This window comes from Podarcis melisellensis, assembly GCF_964234715.1.
Source record: "Podarcis melisellensis genome assembly, chromosome: 7".
NCBI classification, from domain to species: domain Eukaryota; kingdom Metazoa; phylum Chordata; class Lepidosauria; order Squamata; family Lacertidae; genus Podarcis; species Podarcis melisellensis.
In genome coordinates, this window is record NC_138539.1 from 24,615,771 (window position 1) to 24,643,530 (window position 27,760).

General features: G+C 51.0%; 1 protein-coding gene across 1 annotated transcript; it reads left to right on the forward strand.

Moving 5' to 3' along the window:
* The first annotated feature begins 37 nt into the window (after positions 1–37).
* Positions 38–27,202, forward strand: GDF6 (growth differentiation factor 6). Its single transcript, XM_081919803.1, has 2 exons — positions 38–478; positions 23,653–27,202. The coding sequence occupies exons 1-2, from the start codon at positions 127–129 to the stop codon at positions 24,594–24,596; spliced, it is 1,296 nt and encodes a 431-aa protein (XP_081775929.1). The 5' UTR covers positions 38–126; the 3' UTR covers positions 24,597–27,202.
* Positions 27,203–27,760: the final 558 nt, after the last annotated feature.

Consider the following 27,760-nt stretch of genomic DNA (forward strand, 5'->3'; position numbering starts at 1 on the left):
CGCAGCCAGCGCCGCGCCGCAGACGGCCAGAGGGAGCTGCGCCGGGCTGGGCTGTGCGCGCTGCGCGAGGGACTCGCCTGGGCGGAGCGGGCGCGCGCTTGGCTCCGGGGCCGCCGCTCGCTCGCTATGAATGCGGCCCGGGCTCTGCTCTCCGCCGTGTTCCTCGCCTGCTTCTTCTGGGGGGATCTGCCCTGTTGCCAGCAGGCCACCATCCCCGCCGACGACGCGCCCAGCCAGCCTCTCCGGGAGTCCCACCAGGGCATGCGGAGCCCACAGGACGGCCAAGCGCTCCGAGACGCCGCCGCCGCCCGGAAGGGACCGTCCGCCTGGGCCCCGCCGCCGCGAGTAGAGCCCCACGAGTACATGCTCTCCCTCTACCGGACCTACTCCATCGCCGAGAAGCTGGGCATCAACGCCACCTTCTTCCAGTCCTCCAAAGCCGCCAACACCATCACCAGCTTCGTGGACAGGGGGCGAGGTAAGCCGACGGGGCGCAGCCGACGGGCAGCTTCTTCGGGCGGGTTCCCCGGGCCCGATCCACCTTCTGACCCTTCCCCGAGCCCCATCCACCTTCTGACACTTTCCCGGGCCCGATCCACCGTCTCCTCCTCCCTCCCCCCCCGAAATATCTCTTCTCCCCGCACCATCTTCTCTCCTTACAGCCTGCAGCCCCTCCGTTCCCTCCTTCCCAAACGGGCACCGATCCGACCGCACTCCCCCGGCTTCCCCGTCATTCCTTCAGGCTCCCGAATCCCTCTCAGCTCCTGTGCATAGCTGTCAACTTTCCCCTTTTTTAAAGGGAAATTCCCTTATTCCGAATAGGATTCCTCGCAAGAAAAGGGAAAAGTTGACAGCTGTGCTCTGCCACTAGCATCCTTCTGGAGTTCAGTCTGAATAGGAGGTCCCACACGCGTCTCGATGTGAACACACACACTCCGGGACACTTGCACTGGAGTAGCACGTGCCTTGCTTGGATGTGGGACCCCTTCCGCCTTTCTGCGCGCTTCGTGGGGCGTCTGTCCCGTCGACTCTGGTGGGTCCCTCCAAAGAGTCCAAGGCGCACAAGAGGCTGGGGCGCCCCTTTGAGAAAGCGGCGTCTGGTGGTCTCCACCGGGGGATCGCCGTTGGGTTGGGGACAAACGCTCGCGTTTGGTTTCTCCGTTGCGCCGGTGTCTCAGAAATAAACAGGGAAAGGAGAGCTCTGTTTCTGGAGCAAGTTTTCTCCCTTCTTTCTGCTGTCTTGGCCTCTGCCAAACTTGATCCAACCTTAAAGCGCCCGGACTTCGACGGAAGCGCCTCTCTCATCTGCCAGAAATGTTTCGCAGGCTTTTTTCCCCATCGGGATGAGCTGCAGTTCTGGGTCGCGTTTTCTTTTCGGTGCTCTGTTAGGAAGCCGTTTCTACGGGAATTTTTCTGTTCGGTGGATTAAAAGCGCAGCGGAATCCGGAGTAATCCGAAGGCGGGTGGGGATGTGTCTGTGTGTTCGCGGCCCCCGGTTTCCTTGTGGAAATCCAGAGCCAGTGGAGGGGGGGGGGGTTATCCTCCACCGGGCCCGATTTTGTATGAAACAAATTAAGGAGCGGGGAGAATTGTTCTTTTTCGGTCAGTTTCCAATAAAACTTCGCGAGGGTCAGCGCTTGCTCGGTTCTAACCGCCAGGAAGGCGCGCCTCAGCTCCCACAGAATCAGAATCATTTAGCCACAATGAATATTAAAACCGGTGCAAAATAAAAAGGACCTTCGACCCCATCCGGCACGCGGTTACTGCTGAGCAAATCCCACCGGATTGAATAGGGCTCCCTCCCTAATGCATGGCAGCCTCCGTGGGAATCCGCCGCCCCATACACATACTTCGTATATTTTCCACAAAAACCCGCCATCTCCACTTTTAAAAAAACCCACAAAAACCCAAACAAACAAATCTGGGTACAACCGCAGCATCTTCAGGTCGAGCTAGATCTCGGGAGATAAAGATCGCTTCACCACCCACCCACCTCACTCCCTTGTAGGTGATGCGCTTCTCTAAGCCTTTAATGGATGGTCCCCGTCCCGCTTTCCGAAATCTCTGAGGATCCTTCTGGGGATCATAAATGATCCAAAAATATGACTGTAAATTCGGTCATTCCCGCATTCTTCTCCCTCCTTCTCTCACGCCCCACCCCTTCCCATTTAGCACGCTCTTTCCCCAAAGTCAGGTCTCGACCCACATCCTTGTTCAGGTCTCCCTGCCTGCCTCGTCCGGGCCCTCCTAACCGAGCCAGGGGCTGGTTCTTGAGCCTTGGAGGGAGCAAACATCAAAACCGCCGGCTGCAAATGGTAGCTGATTCCCTCCCGCTAAAAAAAGAGCAAAATAGAAGGAATGAACTAAAAGCTTGCGCTTCGTTTCAAAAGATCAGAGTAGCTCCCCTGTCCTTTAAAGGTCTCTGCCCCAAGGAGATGGGGACGCCAGCAATTAATGAGGGGGGGGGGCTTGAAACACCCCCTCAACCCACATAACAACCCCGAGACCGGCTAATGAGGCATGGACACTTTCCAGGCATTGTTCAGCGTCTTCCTATATGCTCCATGGCCATCTTTATCCTCCTGGAGTAAATTGTTTCTTCTGTTTTTGTTTTTTTTAAAACGTTATTTATTTTCCTACTGGGGGATTTTAACTTACACTACTTTCCCCCCTCCCCGGGGTTTAAACTGTTTACACCCCCCCCATTTTTCCTTTCTCTCTCCCCCACCCCCAAATCCCGGCTCCTTACCAGCCGTTGCTCCCTACCTTACAGGTATCTCGCAGCCTGTCTTCAGGTTTAAATCTCTTGCCTCCTTATTGCTTCGAAGGGCAATCGGAAAGTGAATAGGAAAAGGGAACCCCAGGCGATTCCCTTCCATTCTCACGGCAAGACCGCAAGCTTAACATGAGTCAGAGATTCGTAGCTTTCACTCGGGAAGGGGAGCCCAGGAGATTACTCTCATCTGCGGTTCACGGGAAGAGTTAAGCGCGCTCCTACTTGCGCCTCTTCCTCCGCCGGGTCCCCACCACCACCATAACGAGAGATTGATGCTAGGCATATTTGTTTGCACTGTGTTTGCTCGTTCGTTGAGAGCAATTCTTCTAAAGGAGGCCTTAGCTGGCAGCCTCGGTTAAAAATAGCTGGTCGGTGGCACCTGAGCGGCTTCTTAATTCTCCATTCTCGCTCGCCACCCCACCAAGAATGGGTTTCTAAGGAGAGGAGGGGAGAATAGGGTGCTATCTGATTTTAAAAGAGATTATCTCGCTTCTCAGCTAGGAAACGGGCCCCCACCCTTCCTTGATGTTTTTTATGTGGTTTGTTTCAAAAACCACAGCCAACTTGGGACACACCTCTCCAGTTTAAATCGCTGCCTTCTAAACAAAAGGGATAGGAAGGGGGACAGTTTGCAGGCTACAGAGGACCCTGAAAACGTGACTCCAAAGATGGATCTCACTTTGCCCTCCTGGGAGATTTTTCTCCGAGGGAAGGCGGGCGATGGTGGCAGAGCAATCGGGAGAGCAATTCCCCCAGGAGGAGCCATGGTTTGGTGAAGGGGCGGGGGTGAGGAGGAGGAGGAGGAGGAAAGTATTCGTCCCCCCCCCCGCCGTCCCCATTGATTTTGATTTGATGTGTCACAGGCTGTGACCTCGTGGTGGACCTTCTGAGGGTTGCTTAGCATCAAGCCCCTGATTGGAGTAGTTCAACTCAGTGATCTAATTGAGTGTTCATGTCATAACATATCAAAGATTGTCTAGTCTCCCATAATGAAGGCGGGCCAGCCAATGGCGCACCCTCGACGGGGAGGACTTCAAGAGAACTTCCGTTCCTCTGAAGTGGCAGGCGACCCCCGCTTGGGCTCCCCCCTTTTTCTTTTTCAAAGCCCACCTCCCTGTGGGCTCCCCGCTCCCCCCGTCCTCCAGTTAATTGCTGAGATGGGCTTATGCAGCAGCAGGAGCAGCTCCGGAGCACTCCTCTCCAAAGATTTGCAGGACTCCTGCCCGACGCGCAGCTACAGACTTTCCATTTCCCTAACGCGGAATAATTCTCCTCCAAGCCCTCCCTTAAGGATCGCCGCGGTCTTGGCTCGCCTGGTCAATATCACTTTAAACGAAAAGGCAGTAGAGTGGCTGGAATGGATTCCTTTTTTATTTTTATAGAAATCGACGCTCCCACGAATCCCACCCACCTTTCTTCTTTCACTCTGCTGGAGACTAGGGTGATTTGTTGTGGATCTGGCTAAAGAAACTGTTCTCTTTCTCCCAAGTCATTATCAGTAACGCGGAGTGATGGGGTTCTTCTCTGCTTTCAGCTGAGCTTGGAGCGAAGAGAAGCGATCCTAAGTCTCGTCTCTCCTCCCAGCGCAGCGTCCCATGAGGGCCAGAGAGAGTCATAATACACACCCTCAGGAGCGCGCCCCAGCCATCCTTTCCACGGGGATAAATCCAGAGTGATTTCGGCTGCAAATCGATGGGACCTGCGTAGATCTAGGATGGCACGGTTAGGACTTCGCTGGTGGTTTTTAGAAGGGCGTTACTTAAAAAAATAACACCCCCTAAAAAAAAGAAACCCTCCTCCTTCGGTGCAGAACTTTCAGAATAGTTTATTAATCGGAGAGGGCTCCACTGGCTCACATGCTTTATTATTTTTGTTGTTACGTGTTAGGGGGGAAAGTGGGGGATAGTTAGCATTAACTCCTCCCCCCTTACCATAAAGCCCGGTTACCCCCATCCCCTTTCACCACTCCTCCCAGTTATGGTCGCAAGATCAGACAGGACCTCGCTGTATGTAGGAAAATTACTGTTGGCGCGTGAAGTAAACTCATTAAAACGCAGATGGTGCTTGGCTCGCTCCGCCGCCGCCGCCCTCCCTCTCCCCACGTTCAGAAACCCCACAATAAAGCAGAACAATTAGGAACTGCCGCTGGATTGAGGGGTGAACCGCAAAGGCACTTTATCATCATCATCATCATTATATTTCCTTGAGAACTCTTTAGACATTCTTGGGGGGAAATAAATCCCATTTAGTTCTATGGGGGCTCAGAGCTCAGGCTCTGGGGTGAGAAATCGGCAGGCCTGCCTGAGAGCGAGTGATCGCTGTGATTTACTACCCGAGGAAGGTGAAAGGCGGGTGAGGCTCAGGGGTTTGAAGAAGGGCTTGGGAATCCCAGGATTTGTGGAAGGCGAGGGAAGTGCAGGCAGGCAGGCAGGCTCTTAAACGCTTGGTATATTCTTGACCAGGGATATGCTAAAAACAAGCGGCAGGGCTGCAGGTTGGAAACAGTGGAAGCTCGTGGGTGCTGGGAATGCCCACTGACACGACATCCATAAGCCATTTCTTTCCACGGAGTTCACACGTGCCTGGCGCATCAGAAATAAGGCTTGCTTGGAAGAAAGCAACCGCGACTGTGACTTTAGTTTCTCACGGCGCAGCCGAAGTCCGTGAGTTCCGTCGAACTGATTTCCTCGCAAGTGAATATAAGGCTGGAAAGCACGCTGCGTGGTTTCAAAAACAAGTAAACCTGCTCACGTGTGAATTGGCCAATGCGTGTGGATTAGCAGCAACAGTTTTGTGAGTGGTTACGCTCCCTGCGTCTCTGCTTTCTGCGCTTCCTTTCATTCTGACTTCGCTGTTGCCTCTTTCTAACGCACTCCTTCCACGTGTATGTATTCCTGTAACTCACGATAGCACGCTACACTCCGTGCATCTGGCCGAGTGCATCCTAGCTGGCGGAAGCTTATGCCACTTCAATACATATTTGTATTCGTATTCAAGGCGCTGTCTTGGTTACAGTCGTGGATCTCCGTTTTGGAGCACGGTTCTCTCTGCCTCGCTGAGTTTGCCTTGGACGAGAGTCTTAAGGATTCACACGGGCTGCAGGGCAGGTCCATCTGCCGCGGGCACCTCCGTGTGTCTGGGATCGGGATGCCAGGCCGGAGACAGGAAGATCCGCAGGTTTCAGCAAAGGGACCGAGAGGACTTAGCGAGGGCTGAGCGTGGCACAACCCTTTTCATAAGCAGGACACTAAAAAAAACACCCCAGCTTCTTTGAGGCTCCCCTTCCGTTCCAAGGACGGTGTCCAATATTCGCCCTACTCAGAGTAGACCCATTGAAGTGAATAGATCTGACCAATTTAGGTTCCTTAATTCCAGGTCTTCTCTGGGTTGGATTTGGATACAACCCACATGCAGACCCTATCCCTGCACAAAGCAGAAGAGAAGTGGACCGCGTGTTTGACCACCTTTTACACCTGAGTATTTTATCCTCGGGGGTCACCAAGGTGGCGCCCCCATGTGCTGTTAGACTCCAACTCTCATGGCCCAATGGTGAGAGTCGCAGTCCAACAGCATCTGCAGGTCACCACCCGTGGTAACCCTGCTGTGACGCCTCTTATAGCCTCTCCCTCTGAATCGGAGGACACGCGTGTGAACGTTGGAGAACTGGGAAGGGAAATGGAGTTTGTTTTTTAAGGTTTAAGCAAACAGCAGCAGTGGGAGACTCCCTGCCTCTGCCCGTTTACCCGGAGGTAAGTCCCACTTGCCCCTCAGTAGGTGGACTGGGGCATCAAGCGTCACGTGTGAACACTGCCCACGTGCTGGTTTTGCAGTGCTGCTGGTGTGGAACTTGAGGAAGATGCTGGTTTTGAAGCCTTGAGGTGGGTGGGTGTATCTCTTTCTCTCGCGTGTGTGTTTCCAAATTAGTGGCGATATTTCCTGCAAAAAGAAGGAGAAGGCAGGCAAGCAGGCCGCAAAGCGCGGCTGTGCTGGAGCTGGGCATCTCCCTCCGTTCTTCGTAGACGCGTCTTTCACATCCCTCGGGGGGATTTGCGGGTAGGCGAGAGGGAAGGGAAGTTTTTCGAGGGGCGGGGAGGCCCGCAGTTCGAAAACAACCCCTGCGGGGTGGGAAGCAGGGCTGGGCTGCCACGGCTGAGGAATGCGGGTCCCTCTGGCAGCTCCTCTCGGGCTGCGTGTTGACGGAAAGCGGCGGGTTTCTAGGTGGGACCATCCGCCGGCCGGCCGGGGCGAGGGAAGCGCAATCCGGGCCGCGCCTTCGGGGCTGTGTTGTGGTCGGCGAAAGGCGAATGAAATACAAGCAGGGAAGTATTTTAATGGGGAAGAAGGGAATTCACCGCTTTTAATGATGGGGCGACCTTGTATTCGATTTGTTTGAGCCCCTTATAAAAAAACAAAACAAAAACAACAAACCGCTAATGCAGACCAGACGGCCGGAGCGCCGGAGCGCCGCAGACGGTTCCAATCTGCGCTCCCTGGCCCAGCAAAGAGGTAGAAGACCCGGGATGAAGGGAGGGGGACTAGCCTGGGGGTCCTTCTCCCCCCCGCCCCCCCCAGCAAGCCAGCACTAAACTGAGTTGGAGGCATATTGTCTGGACGCAGGAAACGCCTGGGATGAGGACAGTACTGTTGTGTCCCCCCCTCCTAAGCGTGTTTACTCCGGAGCAGTGGCGTAGCGTGGGGGGTGCAGGGGGGGCCGGCCGCACCGGGCGCAACATCTGGGGGTTAGGGGGCGCAAATCCACGGGTTAGGGGGCGCAAATTACTTGCCTTGCCCCGGGTGCTGACAACCCACGCTACGCCACTGCTCCGGAGTAATCCCTACTGAGTTCAGTGCTACTCCCAAGAAAGCACCTAACTTTAAGATGCCGCCCTAGACAGACTTATTTCGGAAGAAGCCTCGCTGAACTCGGTAGGACGCTTTCCCCCCCTTTCTTTGGGAAGGAAGCGCAAGCGAGCGGACACATCTGGTTAGGTGTAGGGGCGGGGAATTAAATAACTTGTTTGCAACGAATGTCTTCAGGGTTTAGAGGCGTTTGGCAGGCACCTCTGGTGAGATCGGGAGGGCTTGGATCCAAATTGCTCTGTGTTACTCTTTGACGGTATTGGTCTGGGATCACTCCAGGCCTGTTGTTCCGGGGAAGGAGATTTGTAAGTCTAAGCCCGAGGCAACCTGATTTTGTATTTTTTTTATTTTAAGGGGGAAGCGCGGTAGACTCGGCAGAACGGGATCCTACAGCCACGTGGCTCGTGGTACTTATTTATGTATCCAAAACTTTGCCTGCCTTTCGGATTCTGCTCTGGGGATTGAATCCACCACAGTACTGGGAAGCGGGGAAACGTAGAGGATAAGAGAGGCGAAAACGCAGCACTTTACGCAGGGAGGAGGTTCGTTTCTTCACTGTAACATCCGTCTGCCCAGTAGCATCGCAATAGCTGGCCTTGATTCGGATTGGCCTAGGACCTCAGTTTGGAAGATTTCTCGCTCCCGAGTTCTCATTATGATGTAAACTGGGTGTGTTCGTGGAAATGTCTTTCCACAAAGGAAGCGCAGGTGCCCCAAGGAAAACAGCCCCGTCCTAGGAGCCCTAGAGCTTGCTGGCGGGAGGGCGCTATATCTCCTGCGTCTCACTTGGGGGTTTCGCTGGCACATAGGCTTGGGAACAGAATGCTGATCGAGGTAGGGATTTCATAGAATCGCAGGGTTGAAAAGTACCCCCAGGGGTCATCTAGTCCAATTCCTTGCAATGCAGGAATCCCTGGCAGAGGGCCATCCAACCTCTGTTAAAAAACTTCCCACGAAGGAGAGTCCATCGCCTTTCGAGTGGTGGTTTGATATTGCAGAGGTCTTTGGACTGCCGTAGCCTGCTGCTGTTTATGGAACCGGTTTTTATACATCAGAAACCACGGAAGAAGTTTGTTGTGGGAGGAAGCAGCAAGCCAACAAGCAAATATATACAGTATTATGATCACACGCCTCAGTGGTTTTTACAATGCGCAATATAAATTAATAATAATTATAATATGGTCACCTGCATCGACGTTGAAGTGCCTTTCTATATTCTGTAAACCGCCCAGAAGCCTATTTTTTGGCATGAAGCGGTACGGTAGGGCATGAGACTCCTAATTTCGCGATGGTGCGTTAAAGACCCACATTGGACAAAACGATTTCTGCATTGCAGGGGTTCGACTAGATGATCATCGGGATCCCTTCCAACTCTGTGATAATGAAATAAATGTAATAACAACAATGCTGTTTCTTGCCTCAGCCTCAGACCTGTGCTGACTTACCTGGGAATAAGCCCCACTGCCATTAATAGAACTTCTGAGTATTATTTTTATTTTAAATTTCTACACCGCCTTTCATCCGAAGATCCCCCGGCGGTTCACAAGAGGAAGAAAACCAAACAAGCATAAGCACGTATGCGGGACTGCAGTGTCATATATCCCCATTCACTCTCAGATGAGCTTCCTGGGCTCAGCCAAGGGGAAGTGGCTGCTCAGACTGGCTGGAATAAGCGGAATTTATCCTATCTCTCCCTTCCTCCCTTAGCGGCCCTTGGAGACCCACATTTTACGCGTGCCGGCGATAGGTGTATATCCTTCCTGAAGGAGGTCAGGACGAGAAATGCTTGTTTGAGAATTCCTGGTCCAAAGCTTTAGCCACTTCCCTAGCTTTGGAAAGGCCGTGTACATTATTTTGTGCCAGACAGTTATAGCCCTCCAGATTTTGCTGGGCAGCTCACATCAGCCCAAGGATAGCCAGTAGTCGGGGGAGGGGTGATCCAACACCCACACTTTCATTTTGCACCTGTTGTGCCTATACTGTACTAGGTTCCTCCCTCCTCCCCTTTAAGCCTTACAACAACCCAGAGAGAGGAAGAAGAAATGATTAACTAGTCCATGTTTTGGGTCCAAGCACGGGATTTGAACCCGGTTCTTTTCGCTCGAAGCCTAGCGCTGCATCCGAAGTTGGTGCGCTGCAGATGTTCTTGGACTCCAAGTCCCATCAGCACCAAGGAGGACGGATGATGGGAGTTAAACAACATCCGGAAGGCACTGCAGTGGCTTCCTCTCTGGACCCATCTGGCTCCAGGAAAGATGCACTTGTTCCTGTGTGCGTCAGACTTCGACCTTCCTCATCCCACTGGGGATTTCCTTAGGACGGCGAGGGGCTTCGAGGCAGACTTCACCGCGCTGCCTACCTCTCCGGGTTGCTCGTGATCCTGAGTTAGAACTCTAGCTTAGGTGGCTCCATGCAGGAGAGCAGGGAGGACCCGTCTCTCCTTCCACCTCCAGGGCGAACCCGGGCACCTCTTCCTACCTATCACCGCCACAACAGTATGTTTGTGTGTGTTGGGAAGGATGTGGAGAGAGAGAGGTAACAAAAGGGAAAGGGGAATTATTTCACGCGCTGCTGAATCTCCTTGGTCTGTTTGCTGGGTTCAAGGGGCCTGACTCTGAGCTCTCTCACCATCTTGGGGAAACCAAAGCTGCTCCAGTGATCACATGTGGAAGCTGAATAGACACAGCTATTCTCCCTCTCGGCCTTCCCAGCCATGGGAATAGCCAGGATTTTTGTTGGGGGGGGGGACTCAGAACCTCAGATTTGTATAATCCTTGACCCCCCCCCCTTAGCTACGCCCATGTTATCAGCCGTCTTTTGTTGCGCATTAATGACGCTCTGCTCCTGATTCTATGGGGCGGCTGCACGGGATCCCCCTCTCAATGCTATTTGCTCCTGCAAAAGTCTGAGGGGGGGGGGTCATACTGCTTCATTTCCCACCAGTGCATTTCCTGCAACACTTCCTGCTATAACATTTCACTCCAAAAGTCCACTTTTGTCTTGCTGTCGACGCGCCGCACCCCACTGCCCCACCCCCGGACAGCAATAAGGTGGTAGCATTGCGGAAGCATGGCAGAAAAAACTTCTTTAGCTGCATTGCAAGTATTTGGGCTAGATGGACTGTTGGGTCCCTTCCAATTCTATGATTCTGTCTAATCAAGCAGAATAAACCCACCATTAAAGGAGGATTATTGAGCCAAGAACACGTTGCAGACAATAAAACAGCAGTTTGTGGGCCATCTCTCTCGTATTTTTACTCTCAACAGCTTTTTCAGGGTTGCAGTTCTTTACACTCTTGCCTGGGAGAAAGCCCCACTGAAAATAATGGGATTTACTTCTGAGTAAAGAGCGTGCACATCCAACGGAAGCTTGCAGTCTCATGTTGCATTTGGGAGCTAAAGGAGTGGCGGATGCTCTCGTCAGAAAACATATTATTTCTTTTAGTCACTCGAGAAGTTTTCTTTTTAGTGACACGCAAGTTGACCCGTTTTATCTTGACAACCTTTCAGTTCGACAAAGTGCAACTTTACCCGCCAGAAAGTTGCGGAGACTTTTTAAAGGCGTTCCCTGGGCTCAGCAATTGTAGGGATTTCTTCAGGCAATTGAAGTGAAGCAGTGGAGAAGGAGGAGCGGGAGGAAGCCGCTGGATTTCCCTGAGGGATCGCCTCTCCCCACTCGACCACCTGGATCTGCAGAAGGGGCACAATTAGAGGCGCCACATAAACGCTACTCAGACCACACTTGGAAGAAAGCCTGCTTTTGGTGTGGGAGCACCCAAACATTGGAACTCCCTGCCTGTTGACACCAGGCAGGCGCCTTCCCTCGGCACTTCCGGGTACCTGCTTCAAACATTTTCATTTAGGCAAGCCTACCAGGGCGCAATAAAGCGAGATGAGCGCCGCAACCCCACAGTCGGCCACGACGGGACCTAATGGTCAGGGGTCCCTTTACCTTTTTACCAGGGCACAACACGTAGACGTGCTTTAATCTCCCCACCCCGTTAATTTGAATTGTCATTAATGCTTTCAATTAAGTTAAAATTGCTTTTATTGATTATTTTAATGTAAACCCCTTGAAGGTTTTACTAAAATCAAGCTCTGTATACATGTTATTAAAATAAAAAGTGAAGCCCTGCTAAATGGCTGGAAAGGAGACTTTCTTATCTTTAAACGCAGTGTTATGCGTACTTACTAGGGAGCCAGTCCCATTATAGTCCAGGGAGTAAACAAATAGTTTCGAACTGGCTGTGGCCAGTTTCTCATATGATCGTCCCCATTTAATATAATGGGAAAACAGTGCCAATTGGACCTATCTAGCGCTGGGTGAGCCATTCACCTCCATAAATGGTTGGACTCCAGCTTCCGCTTCCGGCAGCCTGCATGTCCAGGGGTCAGGGATGATGGTAGTCGCCATCCTTCAACATCTGGAAGGCCAGGTGTCTCGCTTCGCCAGGTAATGGCCTGCTGTTCTTCACTCGTGTGCAGTGCAGCGCCGTCCCAAGCCCAGAAGCCCAGGGAATTCCGTAGCACCGTTTGATCGCAGCAGCCTTGACTGCCACCTCGATCGTTTTAATCTGATTTTGTAAAGCGGTCTAAACTCCCAGCCTCTCCATCTTTCTCAACCGCGCATTGGTATTTGGCAAAACACTATACGGGTTGTAAACATTGCTAAGTCCAATCAGAGTAGACATATTGATATTAATGAACCCAAGCTAGTCACGTCCATTAACTTCGATTTGTCTACTCCAAGAGTGAATGCAACCCTGTTGCGGGTTGTGGTTTGAAAAATCCCAATTCTCCGTTTCTTCCTTAATTTCTTCTTGTGGCATATATATTTTCGGTCGTGGAAGATTCAGGTGCTGAAACGGTCCGAAACGGGAATAGTTTGATTATACACACACCCCTTCGATTACACCTGGCTGGTTAACTGAGTTTAAATTCTGGTTTTCCACGAAGACGCTGGCTTGCTGATTAGGCTGTCCGGGCTAAATCTATCAAGGCTTGAAGGATTACAGTACTTGGATTGATGTTCCCTAAGTCTATGCCAGCCTCCCCAACCTGTTGCATTGCACTCCAGTTCCCATCAGCCCCGGCCAGTACAGCAGATGGTCAGGAATGATGGGAGTTGTAGTTTAAGCGCATCCAGCAGAATTCGCGAATGCTGGTGTATTTAATGCAGTTAAGAGGGGGGCTCCTGTTGTATGACATGGCCTTGGTTGGACTACATATCCCATCATCCTTGTCTGTTGGTGTTCCTTTCAGCTGAGGCTGATGGGAATTGGAGCCCAACAACTACTGGAGAGTCCCCATTCCGGGTGCCAAGGCTTCACAGCAGCCTCCAACCTAGTTTGGGCAACCACTTGAAACATCCGGAGGAGCCACCAAGTTGGAGAAGGTGGAGACTTCGGTTAGGAGGGCGAGGCGCCCTCCCTTTTCGACGTGCGCTTTCCAAGACGGTTAAATGACCGGAGCGCACCGTTAATTAAAACCCGTCCTGGAGTAATATATATTATACAACTCTCCTTCGGGTGGAAAACAATGCCACCCAAGGCGAAAAGGCCCGTTTCGCTCTGCCTCAGACGGGCCGAGGCGCAAGACTAGGCTGTCACGGCTGTTACTGTGCAGGCTGCGGGTGTTTCTTGACCAGCCACCAGGAGGGTCCTCGACGGGGGCTTTCAGCCGCCAATGAAGAGCGGGGCTTCCATGGGCCTCCCAAACAGCTAGGGTGCTTTCCTCGCTCCTTGCGCTTCAGCCTAGCTTGGGGACAGACGGGAGGAACGGGACAGTCGTCCGAATCTTCTGGTAAAGAGAAAAAGATAAAGCCTTGAGGACTAGCGCCTTGGCGTGCCATCTCCAGGGAATACTGGTGGCTTGCACGAATCTCGGCGAAAAGACGAGGGGGGCGGAGAGACGAGCCGCTTCACACCAGATGCATCTCAGTGCACGCCTTTCGATTTTGTTTTATTTTTTTTAAAAGAAAAACCTCCTTTCGAGGGCGAGAAATCACCTGACACGCCAAGGAGGAGGCGGTGAGGCAGGAGGGAATCGGGGAGGGGCAACCGGAACGGAAAGAGGTAGCAAGCTTAAAATGTTTAACCTGATTTAATTGTAGGGCTTCTAACCATGGAGCCAGAGGTCTGCTTACTCACAAAGAAGTCCCACGAGGCTTCCTCGACGACTGCAGCTCAAAGACAGCAGCCTCGCGGGCCAATGCTGCCCGCCCATATCTCCACTAGTAAAAGGAGGCGCCGTTTTTGTTAGACTGAGAATCCAGGGAGCTGTCTAGAATTACCCCGAGAGACTTTTTCCTAGGAAGGGTCAAGATCCTCCGGGAGCTAGAAATTTGCCCCAAGCTGCTCACCTCATAGTGGTAGATTCCGGAACTTTGATTGAAATGAATGATGCATAGAAAGAGTCCACTCAATTATAAGCCGCGCAACCCTATCCTAAGCACGTTCACTCAGAAGTAAGCCCAGCCAAAGACTACGTGGCTTACTCTCTCGTAAAACTGCGGTCCTAGGATCCTGAAATCTACTGACTGTAGTGGGATTTTCCTCTGATCAGAAGAGGTTAGGCTCACACGGTGTAGAAGCGCGTGTGTAGTCTTATCTACAAACAAACGCGAAGGGAATTGGTTCAGAGCGTAAGTGCTTTGAAGCCGCAGCATCGCGTGTTTTTTTGGTTTTAAATCGTATTTGAAAGAGTACTTGGTTGAAACGCAGCAAGCGAGCTGACGGTCGCTTAGAATTCCGATCCCTTCCCGCTTAATTCCCAAAGGATGGCTCGCAGCTTTAACTTCATTTCTTTGAAACACGCTTACTTGGGAAGCCAAGCTATCTGAGCGCAGAAATGGTGGGCGCGATCCTACCCACGCTTAGGAAGGAACCTTAGGCAGATGTAAAAAGCGCTGCTGAGTCTCTGAGAAACCTGGATAGGGATGGACAAGAAACTTTTTCTGGAATTGCTTCCGAGTAGATCTGCTGCAAATCCTCCCTCCCTTCAGACGACACGCCTTTATGAACCCAACAGAAGGAACTGCTCAACAAATTCGACGAGGTCTGGGGCGTCCAAAATAGTTGAACCCAGAGGGGGAAGGGATGCAGAGAGAGAATGTAACTCGGACATCGTTGCCCAATGCAAGCGAGACTTTAGGAAAAATAACGTTGCGCCTAGAATCCAATGCAAGCCCGTGTTCCGCCCTTCTCTCCGATTGTTGCATTCCTTGATCAGTCGGTTGTTTTGGGGTTGTTTTGGGGTCCCCTCCTGGACCCCTCCAACGCTCTCCAATATATATATATTTCTGCGAAGCGTTGGACTCGTCGACCCTGCTGAAAGCTCCTGCGCGCGGAGACGGTGCCGTTTGGGCTCCATAAATCAGCGGCACTCACAGCCTGAACATGTGGGAAAGAGAGGGAATAATGAAACAGGCTAAATAGGAATCCACCCAAGAAATCTCCTATGTTTCGGGCCGCCGCCCTTGAGTTACTTCCTTGCGTAAATCAAACCGACTGAAATCAGTGGGACGTAATTCAGCCTGAAAACCCCCAAGGAATCAATGAGTCTGGATCCCGCCCCCCTCTTTTATTAGGGCGGACGGGGATCGTATTACAGTTCAGGACGGAGCTCTAGTTCCGTTTAGGAGCAACCGCAGCGAGCCGGGGAGAGGGCGGAGGGTTACCCCACCCTTTCCTGAAAGAAGCAACTTTTCCTTTCTAGAAACGCCCCCGTTTCCAGTTTAATTTAAGGCGCCGGAATCTCGGGGAGCTGAAGAGGCGCGACTCCGGCGTTTGCTGCAGCGCCGATCCTAAGCGGGGAAGAGAGAGAGACCCGTTCCCTTGGGTAGGGCTTTCTGCCTAGGTGAGTGAGTTGGTTTGCGGCTGCAACCTCAGATTAGCTGGTTTGGAAATTGCTGGGTAAGGATCGCACGGTTTTCACTTCAAAGCAGAGATTCCCTCGGTTGAGGGTTGGAGTGTGTAGACCCTGAAGTTTGCTCCTGAAGTTTCAAACACCTCTTCCTCTTTCTTCTTCCCCGTATCTGATTGTCAATAAACCAACAGGCAGAGAAGATTTTGCTCATTCTTCTTATTTTTAAAAAAATCGTTCTTATGGCGCTTTGCAGCGCATCTTACATAAGTCTTGGCTCAATTGTGGATCCGTCCTGGGATAGCTCAGTTGGTAGAGCATGGGACTCAGTCTCAGGACTGTGGGTCCAAGCCTCACATTGGGTGAAATATTGGACTACGTGACCTTTGAAGTCCCAGCTCTGGTTCTATGAAAAGGGAACGGAACTGTGTTGGCTTGTCCGTCTCTGAAGCAACTCCTCCGCTATGCGCTTTGAAATGGCTACGTCGGTTCTGGCATTCGCTACGGCCGTGTTCTATTTATTTTTCTAAAATTTATTTATTTATCTTTTTAATTGCTTTTTGAGCCCTTGATGTGCCTGAGGTGAGGTGTGGCCTTTGAAATCTTCCCTCACTTTAATGAAGCACTTTCTTGACCGTCCACTGAGGAAGGGATTAATTCGGATTGAGGGATTACCAAACCAAGCCAGCCAGAAGTCAAAACGGCTAGTTTCCACAGAGGCTGAAACGAGACTTCTAACTAAACTGGAGGATGTGGGAGGACAGACCCCACCATCATTTGCATCTCATCGTGTGTATGTGAATATATATTAATTTTGGACCTTCCTTTTGCAGATTTGATGTGTTGGGTGTTGGGATTTTCTTTGGTTTGGCTTGAAATGATAGATAAATCCTGTCGCCTTGTTTTAATGGGAACAAACAACAGCAGAAAACAAAGGCCTTCGCGTCTGAATAAATCGAAACGCGCCTTGCCGGCTGGGTCCTAATTCTGTGCAAATTCCCTTGGACTTTGATGACATTTATCCCCAAGAAAGCGACCCCATTTTTATTCTAGGGGTTTGCGGATTATCGACTAATTTAACCGGCCAATCGATAAACGCATTAGAAAATGGTGCGCCTGCAGCCCAGTTCCTCACCTCCGGTTAGTGCCAATTCAACAGAGGCGCCAAAGCGAATCTGGAGGGCGCGTGTGTACGATTGTGCCCACCGTCTGGAGACTGGAAATTCGAATTCTTCTCCCTTGCTCCTGGGCCCTGGATTACTCCCACTTTCATTCATGGGGCTTAGGGAACGTTTGCTGAACTCAGTCAGTGGCCCCGGGGCTCTTCCCAATCCTCGTCTGAGCGGCTTTGCTACGGAGAGGGATAACCCAAGGAAATCTCGGATTACAGCCAGATTCTCTGCTAGCATATATGTATGTTTGTGCTCTGTGTGTAGTATTTCTACCCCACTATTTTTCTCCAAGGAGCTTGAGGCGCCTTACATGGTTCTTTCTCTCTCTCTTTCCCTCACCTCGTATTTAAACCCCACAACAACCCTGTGAGGTAGGTGAAGGAAAAGGCAGTTGCTTTATGCAGAGTCTGACCATTGGTCGAGGGAGCTCAATACCGTCTACACTGACTGGCAGCTGCTCTCCAGGGTTTCAGACAGGAAGTCTCTCCCAGCCCTACCTGGAATGATTGAACCTGGGACCTCAGAGCGCCCTGCAGCTTGCTGGCCCCTCGCATGCTGCCACGAAGGAAGGAAGGAAGTCTCGATCCACAGGGACATAGAAAGGTGCTTGACTCATCGGCCCATTGGGCTCAGTGTTATTTACACAAGTGCTTCTCAAGCTTGGGTCCCCTGCTGTTGTTGGACTACAATTCCCATCATGCCTAGCTAGCAGGACCAGTGGTCAGGGACGATGGGAGTTGTAGTCCAACAACTGCTGGGGACCCAGCTGACTGCCAGCTGCCCTCCAGGCTTTTAAGACAAGAGATATTCCCACCCCTATCTGGGGACCCCTGTCCCTGTCTGGGGACAGATGCGTGGTAGATGCGGAGGGAAATGGTTGTCGGTGCAGTCGTCAGACAGGAGGAGGAGCGGCGTGGTGTTGCCTCCCGGGCAATGGGGCTGGTTAGGTCGTTTTAGACTCTAATCTCAGTTTATCATAGCCACGCTCCTCCACCCGCTGCCATTTGATCTTAATGAGCATAGCTTCACTTCAAAACGAGGTAGGGAAGCTCAGATGCCTTTGCGGGGGCGTGAGGGGAGGTTTATTGTTGCTAATGACAAACGCAATTCGCCGGTTGAATCAAGGCGATTACGTAATAATCGCCTTGCTTGATACCGGGATGATGCAATAATCGCTCTGCTGGATCGGACTCAGATTTATCTTGTTCGTACTAGATGCCTCTGGGAAGCCCAGAAGCCGGGCGTGTAGGTGGCGGTCCCCACGCGTCGAGTGTCCCAAGGTATACTGCTTCTGAACATGGAAGTTTTACTGTATTTAGTTGTCCCGGCTAGCGACCGTCGATAGCCCTACCCTGCATGAATTGGTCGAGTTTTCGTTATTCAAGCCAAGGAGGAGAAAGTCAGCAGATGTCTACCGGTGAAAAAAGATTTAGAAGTGGTAAGGGATGAAGACCGTATGCTTTGCTTTTAACTTGATAGGATTTCTTATAATGAGAGCGAGCAAGAGAGAGATGGCGAGTGATTTCCTTTCAGAAAGAAGAGCAAGTAATGGGGCCACTCAGTACATGCATTTCCCTTTATCAACTAAATTTCACTCCATGTCTCTTTAAGGAAGGGGCGTGGCCAAAAGGGGCGTGGCAATGATGAATGGGTGGGGCTAACAAAGGAAGACTAGAAGGATAGTTAGCTACCACCCAAGTTTGCAGCTGCCTAGAGTGCAGATCTCAGAGGCCTTTAAAGAACACAGCATTATACAGGTCAGTTTACGCTATATATGACATTTTGCTTTCATATTTTGAAGAATTTAATCATTTCTACAATACATCTGTTTCTGAACACTGAAGTTAACTATTTGGGGTGGAAGGGGGATGGGGTGCAAGTAGTTACTTTGCCTGGGGTTCAAAATAGCCATGCACCAGTACTGCTACCACAGCGGCGCTGTGGGTTAAACCACAGAGCCTAGGACTTGCCGATCAGAAGGTTGGCAGTTCAAATCCCCGTGACGGGGTGAGCTCCCGTTGCTCAGTCCCTGCTCCTGCCAACCTAGCAGTTCGAAAGCACGTCAAAGTGCAAGGAGATAAATAGGTACCGCTCCAGCGGGAAGGTAAACGGTGTTTCCGTGTGCTGCTCTGGTTCACCAGAAGCGGCTTAGTCATGCTGGCCACGTGACCCAGAAGCTGTATGCCGGCTCCCTCAGCCAATAAAGCGAGATGAGCACCGCAACTCCAGAGTCGGTCACGACTGGACCTAATGGTCAGGGGTCCCTTTACCTTTACCTAGTATTGCTACCACCGTGACACACAAGTCCCTTGAGGTTGGTGTGTGAGCTGAGGGGAAAGCAGAAGGGGAGAGAGGTAGAGTGCTGTGTTAAGTGTGTGCGATTGTATGCCTACCTGTGTGAGTGCAACATGCGTGTTGCCTAGATGCTCACTCTGGGTTTGGATGGATGAAGCAACACACCCACCCACCAGTACTGAACAAGAACTTCAAAGGTAGGGATGGAGAACCTGTGGTGGTTGTTTTTTTGGACTCTTATCTGCCCCAGCCCAGCATGGCCACTGGTCGCAGATGATGCTGGAGGACCACAAGTTCCCCACCATCCCTGTCCTAAGCACTTTGCCTTGCCATCAAATCCACTCTTGACTAAGAGTCAAACTTGCAATCGTGTTTATTCGAAAGTAGTTCCCATTGAACATTTCCCCAAGCCAAGGGGACTTTCTAAGCATTCATCCCCACCTATTCTGCATATTCCTTCATGCCTCTGCTGGCATCTTCAACTCTATTCCCATTCCTCCTCCTGCCTCCTTTTTTGCAACCCCCTTTGCACTCCCATTTCCACCTTCACAAACTTTTCTCACCCTCCCTCTTTTCTCAGCACCCCCTTGCACACAGATCACCTCCATTTACCATGTCTTATTCTCTCTCCTATTGCATAGCCAGCCTTTGCACATATATACCATATTACTCTATCTTAAAAACCCCCCAATAAAAATACATACCACATTATCACCTTCACCCCCTTTTCCTTACCTCCTCATTCCTCCATTTCTCAACTCTCCCTTACAGACAGACCCCTCCTTTTTCATGCCTCCTGCTCTTTCCAGCCCCCCACTTTGCACGCACACCCACAACCATGGTGATATATGTTACTGTAGCTTTAAGATGAATAGAATTGTATCAGCAACCTTTTTCAGTTACAGAAAGTTCAGTGGATGATATATGGGTGTTTGCAAAATATCTCTTCTAAATTTGTGACATATTGAACTTCATGGTTGTTGTTGTTTAGTTGTTTAGTCGTGTCTGACTCTTCGTGATCCCATGGACCAGAGCACGCCAGGCACTTTGTCTTCCACTGCCTCCAGCAGTTTGGTCAAACTCATGTTTGAAGCTTCGAGAACACTGTCCAACCATCTCATCCTCTGTCGTCCCCTTCTCCTTGTGCCCTCCATCTTTCCTAACATCAGGGTCTTTTCCAGGGAGTCTTCTCTTCTCATGAGGTGGCCAAAGTATTGCAGCCTCAGCTTCAGGATCTGTCCTTCCAGTGAGCACTCAGGGCTGATTTCCTTCAGAATGGATAGGTTTGATCTTCTTGCAGTCCATGGGACTCTCAAGAGTCTCCTCCAGCACCATAATTCAAAAGCGTCAATTCTTCGGCGATCAGCCTTCTTTATGGTCCAGCTCTCACTTCATGGTATCAGGAGTGAAATACCTTGTGGGGCAGAGCTATGGAATATTTGAGGGCTCAGCACCCTCTGTTTCTCACATACTACACAGCTGAAGAATAGACGAGAGGCAAGGTGTTTGCAAGGTATTTATCTCTATCCAAACCCCACTCTCTCCCTGCCACCCTTCCAGTGGTGTAGTGTGGGTTGCTGGTGGCCAGAACAGGGCACGTGTTGCACCCCCTGGTGGATTGGTCAACTGGGCATGGAGCCTATGAGGCACATGGCTGCTGGTGGCCGCGCATCTTCTCAGCTTGACAGCTCCACCTCCCAGCTTAGCCAGCCCAAGGGTGGGCCATGTGGGCGTTGTGCCAAGCAGTGCTCCTCTCAGAATTTTGTGCTGGGGCCAAAAGGTTTGGGGTGAATAGCTTCCAGCAGAGGCTATTCTCCTGGGCATGTGCTTCATGCAAACAATTCTAAGTATGGACCCAAAATGTTTAAGTGTTTGTTCTCTTTGCTAAAAGTATCTTTTTCTTATGCTAAGTCTTCTGACCACTGAGCAATGCAGTGAGATATACTTTCCTTCCAGTGTTGCAACACCAGACTTTTTGGCCACCAGCAGGGCACACCTGGCCCAAGTACATTTGATTATGACTTAGTGTGAGTATCCAAGAATTTTATGGATTTCTCAGGACTAAGATGATATGGACGATGACTTCCATCCAGAATGCTGCCATGATCCTCTCCTTAGAATAATACAACTGAATACCACTGGGCTGAAACCATGTCCAAGTTACTCAGTAGTAAGGGCCACTGAACTCGGTTGGACACACTGCTGAGTAAATATGCACCAGGCCAGGCATGTAAAGCTAGAATAGGTGAATATGCTTTGAATCTACGCTGCTGCAAATCTTTTTGTTATCCTACATTAAGGGTGGGGAACCTCAGGTCTAGGGCCTCCCAGACCTCAGGAGCTAGGATACTCTCCAAGCTATGCCCATCACTGGGGCACCCTCCTTTTCCCAGGTCACGCCCCTAACTAGTTGTATGGTATCCCTCCTTCAGTGCCTTTTGCTTGATGGGAGTGTGTCCTTGAACTGTGGATCATGCCTTTTGCTTTCCTGGTTGTGGAAAAGAGACACAGAGAGGGTGCAGAAACCTCTGACCTGTAGGTTAGGGTGGAATGTAGCCCTCGCAAAGGAAAGAGCAAACTTTTTCAGCAGGGGGCCTGTCTACTGTCCCTCAGACCTTGTGGGGGGCTGGGCTATATATTTTTTTTGGCAAGGGTGAACGAATTCCTATGCCCACAAATAACCCAGAGATGCATTTTAAATAAAAGGACACCTTCTACTCATGTAAAAACATGCTGATTCCCGGACCATCCATGGACCAGATTGAGAAGGCAATTGGGCCGCATCCGGCCCACGGGCCTTAGTTTGCCTACCTATGGGAAAGAGTCAGCTCTGTAGCTCCTCCCACTTTTTGCCTCTAGCCCTGCCTACCACTGGGATGTGCCCCTCGAAGGCTGCCTATGAGGAAATGTGGCCCTTGGTCTGGAAAAGGTTCCCCTATTCCTCTGCTATGCAATCCCAAACAACGTGTCAGCTCCTGCCTATGGGTGAAATGCATAGCTCAAAGGAGCGCAGGAACCCTGAGCCAATTTTAGCTGGAAGGGTTATGGCTCTCTCTTTTGGGGTGGGGGCGCCAATGTGAAATTGATTCTTCCTGTCACGGGCAAGTTGGAAGGTCTTGATTCCCATCCATCACCCTCCTGCGCCTCCTCTCCACCCCACCCGTCTTCCCAAGACCTTTTAACCAGGTCCTTTAGCTTGTAAAAACACACTGATTAGGAATACTAGTAGTGACCTTCGCGATCAATAAATAACCGGGTCTCTTGCAAGCCCTTTCAGCCTCCCTTTCCCAGCTTGAGCTGCAGTGCAGAGCTCACGAGAGCAGGCTCTGTGTGGTGACACTTTTACTGTTGAAATATATACTGATTTTTATTAGCTCTTGGGGGAAACCCAGAGGCTGGGGGAATTTTTTTGTATTTGCTGGCCTGTAAACCTTTTTTATTGGAAAGCAGCTAAGGTGCGGGGGGGGGGGGGGAGAGGTTTGAATCTGGTTTGCTTTTCACAGCCTACACTTTGTACACAATATGTGTAAAAAAAAAGAAATCCAGGTTTGTCTCAGGGTGGATGTAATCCACGTGTGCACACATATAAGCAGGTTTTGGAAAAACAAAAGAAATGTGATTTTAAAATATACACAATATAAAACAAAGGAAGAGGGCTTTGTGGTAGAGCATCTATTTTGCATGCAGAAGATCCCAGGTTCTTAAGAGAGCAAGGCAACAACAGAGAGCAGATCCCCAGCACTACAGATCTACCCTCAATCCTCCTGGTTTTGTTTTAGGGGAACAGCAGGGGATCCACTAGCAGCTACTGCAGCCCACCCAGTCTCTCTGCCCTGGGGGATCCTGTTAGCTTGGACCTTTGAGAGAAAGATAAGGGACCTTCTACACAGCAATTGCAATAAATGCTCAGGCCAAGTTTTTCTGCAGCAGCCACAGGATACTGTCCTCATCAAATGCCTCCTGCATTCCCATCCTCCCTAATCCGGAGTAGACAATTTTTTCCATGGAAATGGTAAATCGGGATGAAGTGGGAAAATAATACAGGGCAGCATTTTGACGAGGATGGCAATATGTGGATGTGGCAGAAAGCTGGTACCCACAAGCAGCAACCACAATAACTGGCCGTGAGGACTCACCAAAGCACTGTGATTCGAAATGCAAGGAAAGCCACTTAAGAGCTTCCCTAACACCTTGAAATGTCAAGAGGCAACAGAAATTGCCTTCCAAAAAAGTGGAGCTAGCCCTCCTCTTTGGGCTATACAGATAAATGCCATCTACAGTTGCGTTAACTCATGCGCAGCCTATCTCAGTTGGTAGAGTGTGAGGCTCTTTAAGCTCTGGGTTGTGGGTTCAAGTCCCAGGTTGCATTGCAGGGGATTGCACTAGATGGCCCTCTTGGTCCCTTCCAATTCTACAACTCCATGGTTTGAGTGGCAGTCCATTGCGTCGCCCTCCCACCCCCCCCCCTTAGGAAAGAAGTCCCCTGGATTCCATTAGGGACCTCTAGGGCCCGGCGTCTTTCAGCAGCGTGCAAAGGAGCAACTCCGCGCTCCCCTTTCTCTCTCGTGCCGAGCCAGGCTGCTGGAAGAGGTCAATTCTACCTGGGCAAGGGCCGCCTCCTCCCCACCCCGCGCACGTTCCCGCTTCAGAGGTGAAACTGACTGCAATTATGCGTTTTATCTTGCAGACGATCTTTCGCCCAGCGCTTTAAGGAGACAGAAGTATTTGTTTGATGTATCGACTCTCTCCGACAAAGAGGAGCTGGTGGGAGCGGAGCTGCGGCTCTTTCGCAAAGCCGCTGGCGATCATTCCTCCAAGGCGCAGACAGGCCTGGCCCATGTGCAGGTCTCGCCCTGCCTGTCGGGCCGCCTCCTGGACTCCAGGACTTGGAGCCTGCACGAGGCGGCGTCGGCCCAGGCCGGGGGCGGCTGGGTGGTGTTTGATGTGTGGCAGGCGCTGCAGCCTCACCAGCCCTGGAAAAAGCAGCAGCAGCCGCCGCAGCAACTGTGCCTTGAGGTGCGCGCCGTCGCGGGGACTCGAACTCACGCCCAGCAGCCCCTGCTGGACCTGCGCGATCTGGGTCTGGGGCGAGGCGCTCGGGCGCAGCAGGAGAAGGCTCTGCTGGTGGTTTTCACCAAGTCCCGTCGGAAGAACCTCTTCTCCGAGCTGCGCCACGAAAGGGGAGCCCAGCAGCAGAGCGCGCACGCGCCTCCCCAGGAATCGACGGCCGCCGCGCAGTTGCGCTTGCAGAGCCGTCGGATGAGGCGCACGGCTTTCCACAACCGCCACGGCAAGCGGCACGGCAAGAAAGCGCGGCTGCGGTGCAGCAAAAAGGCCCTGCACGTGAACTTCAAGGAGCTGGGCTGGGACGACTGGATTATCGCCCCTCTGGAGTACGAGGCGTACCACTGCGAGGGCGTGTGCGACTTCCCGCTGCGCTCGCACCTGGAGCCCACGAACCACGCCATCATCCAGACCCTCATGAACTCCATGGACCCGGGCTCGACGCCGCCCAGCTGCTGCGTGCCCACCAAACTGACGCCCATCAGCATCCTGTACACGGACGCGGGCAACAACGTCGTCTACAAGCAGTACGAGGATATGGTCGTCGAGTCCTGCGGGTGCAGGTAGCGCCGCGCTTCTCTGTCTCCCCCTGGAGGGAAGAAAAAGAAGCACCAGGGAACTTGGGGAGAGAGAGCGCCAGCGCGCCCACGAGGGACTCGCTAGGGGTAGCCCTGCGCAGGGAGGAGAAAGCAAAAGAGGCGCTGGACGGGGCGGCCCCCGCTGCAGTTGCCGCCGCCGCGCGGGCCTGGGAAGCCCTCAGGAGTGGGATTGAGGAGCGCGCCTGCGCCCTGCTAAGCCCGTTCCCCCTAAGCGCTCCGTGCACTTGTCAAGGGGTAGCCACGTCGGGGCGGAGAGGCGAAGAGGCCTGCTAGAAATTGTGCCTGCTCCCACCCCTCCCTGCTGCCCATCAGCTTTCCAAGTTCAGGATTCCCTTTTGGTAGACGGAGCAGATGGCAGTTTAAGGAGCGAGGAAAGCCAGGCGCAAGAACAGCTCTCCTCTCCTTCTGAAAACGGGGGGCAAAGGCTAGGAGGAGAGTGGGCATCTTTCTGATGCTCTGTGGCTAGGAGTAGCTGGCCCCAGTCTGCTCCCCTGTATTTGATATTAGGAGGGGTATTGGTCAGGCAGAGTTTTTCCAGAGATGGGGGTCACTTTAGTTTGATCTCCTCTTACCTGCAAATTAGAGATGCTCAGAGTAGGGGGTGCAGGGAAGCAGAGGGGACCAGAAAGGGAATCCAGATCAGCAGTGCCTTGGAGATCAGTATTGTGATAAACGGTGATAGCCGCTTTCATGAGTGATGCTCATAGTGGCTGATATCTTCCCCATCCCAGGATACTCACGTCCCTCTTCCACTTTCCATCCTCCACAAGTAACTTAGCACATGCTTACAAACTGCCTGGATGGTTTTGTTTTCCAGATTGTAGTTTTACCCAGGTGGGCAGATAGGAAAGCACCTGTCTCAGAGACGCTTCCTGTCGAGAGATCAGCAGGCAATAAATCATTGCAGGGGGTTGGACTAGATGATCCACTGGGTCCCTTCTAGCTCTACAATTCTATGAATGCAGGAGGCTGAGGCCTAGGGGATTGCCGTGGGGAAAGGGGCCGTGGGAACAGAAAATGCCAAATACTTCCTGTTAAGTGTCAGATTGTATTCTTTGCGTTGTCTGAAGATATAGGCTTTCTTTTATAAGAGGAGAAATGGGAAAGAGCCAGTGCAGAACAGAGCTGGCTTGATGTTCCTCCAGAAACATCAGGAAGTATTCTCCTTTCTGTAGCTTTGCAAGTTTAGCCGGCTGAAACAGCCTTCGACACCCCTCCCCCCCCCAAAGTGCAATGCCAAACTGTAATTACCAGTGAGGTTGGGCTTTAGATCCTAGTAATGAAAAGCTGTGAAAGGAGTTTAAAGAAAGCACACACAAGATGGGCCCCCCTTTTTTAAAAAGATGGGTTTGGAAACGCCTTTTAGTTTCAAGGTAAGTTTCGCCAGGTAGCTGAATTAAGTTCCAGGAGAAGGCAGGTGCCTTGCAGGAAGCTACAGCAGTATTACACAGTTGCACAAAGTGATGCCGAGAGCAAGCACGTCGCTATGAACATTTGCCTTCTTTCCCAGCCTTCCGCGAAGAATGGCGTGACGTAGAAGATAATGCACTTCTAAGTATTTCTGAAGTCCATGGGGAGATTCCTTCCTCCGGTGAATTCTAGAGCGGTTAGACTATATCTTGACTTCACAGAGCTGCAAAATGGCCGGGGGGTGAGGGGTGGGATGGGGGAGAGAAGTACAAGTGTAAAAAAAGTAAATAAGTAAATAAATAATATAATGATGTTAATAAAGGAAAGTCTCGGTCAGGAGCAATAATTGTTCTTTAATGCACACTTTGGTTTGGATGCACTGTTGTTCGTATTGAAGCTGTAAATACTTGTTTATTTAAACAGACTGCAAAGTGCAGAAATGGTGGCAAACAACATTCATTTCTCCCCCTCCCCCTAAATGTCCAAAACATGATATGCACTCAAATGTCTAATTTTTTTTTGGGTTAAAAAAAGTTTATATTTGAGCTGTACAGAGTTGAGCATTAATCCAATATTTCAGCTGTATGTCTGTAATATTATCGTTCCCCTCCCCTTCTTGAAATGTTATTGCAAGAGTTAAAATTCCATGTTAATAATGGAGAGTTCTTTTTTTTTCTGTTGTCTACCTCACTACATTGCAAGAGCACAATCCATCGGGAAGGTCTGCATGCCTTGCTGCGGAAGGCCTGTAGCTTAGTGGTAGAGCATCAGCTTTGCCTGCAGAAGTTTCCAGGTTTGATCCCCGGGCGGAACTGGGAGAGACTTCCTGTCCGAAACCCTGGAAAGTTGCAGCCAGTCATTGTGAACAATACTGAACAAAATGGGCCATTGGTATTAAGCAACTTCCTTTGTTCTCACACTGCTACGCAGTTCCTATTTCAGGGAAGCTGAAGGAGAACTTTCTGCTGGGTTGTGCGCCAAATAATATGCAACTCGTAAGGCTGCGTACCCATGGCATTTTATTCAAGAACCAATGGAGACAGTGCTTCCCCCTCCCCATGTAGTCCGCACACAATTTAGATCTGTTGCATATTTTTTTGCCCCTGAAAAGCTCTTCTTGAGAAACTGGCTTTGTTCTGGAAATAAAAGCTCATTGCGGATGGATTCTGCATTGCTGTGCAATGTGCTCATTTGCAAATAGATGAAAGCAGCTGTAGGCAGTCCCAGCAGTGGGTGTGGATGTGTATCCCTACACCTGTTCAGTGATGCTATGGGTTGGCATATATTATCAAGTTTCCAGTCACCACTTCCTGCTTCGTTCACCCGGGGCATGTGCAGGGAAGAAAAGGAGGGGTTAGCCTAAACAAGGGGAGGGGTTTCAAATGTCTTATCAGGTAACCACACCCACCCTTGCGGATAGCAGGATCTAGAATCTACAGTAGTTTGAAAGTGACATGTTGTGGACAAGAATGAACAGTTCCTGATTGAGAAAAAATATCACTTTTGTGCTACGAAGTGTGTACGGAGCCTAACACTCTTTAAGGTAAATTAATATTCAGAACATTTTTACTGGATGGTACTTAAACCACAACTGTATTATTAAACTCTTTCCTCCCTGGAAGCCAGTTGCTTTTTCTGTTCTATTTTGATTAAATACCCGTGCATTAAAAACAAAAAACCCCCCAAATCATATCTGGATGTTGGCTACAGTTCTTAAAATCT

What these genes read in the sequence shown, in the direction of transcription:
- GDF6 (XM_081919803.1), top strand. Translation starts at nt 127, where the DNA reads ATGAATGCGGCCCGGGCTCTGCTCTCCGCCGTGTTCCTCGCCTGCTTC. An exon ending in CTTCGTGGACAGGGGGCGAG is followed by an intron (nt 479 to 23,652) that starts GTAAGCCGACGG and finishes TTTATCTTGCAG; the next exon opens with ACGATCTTTCGCCCAGCGCT.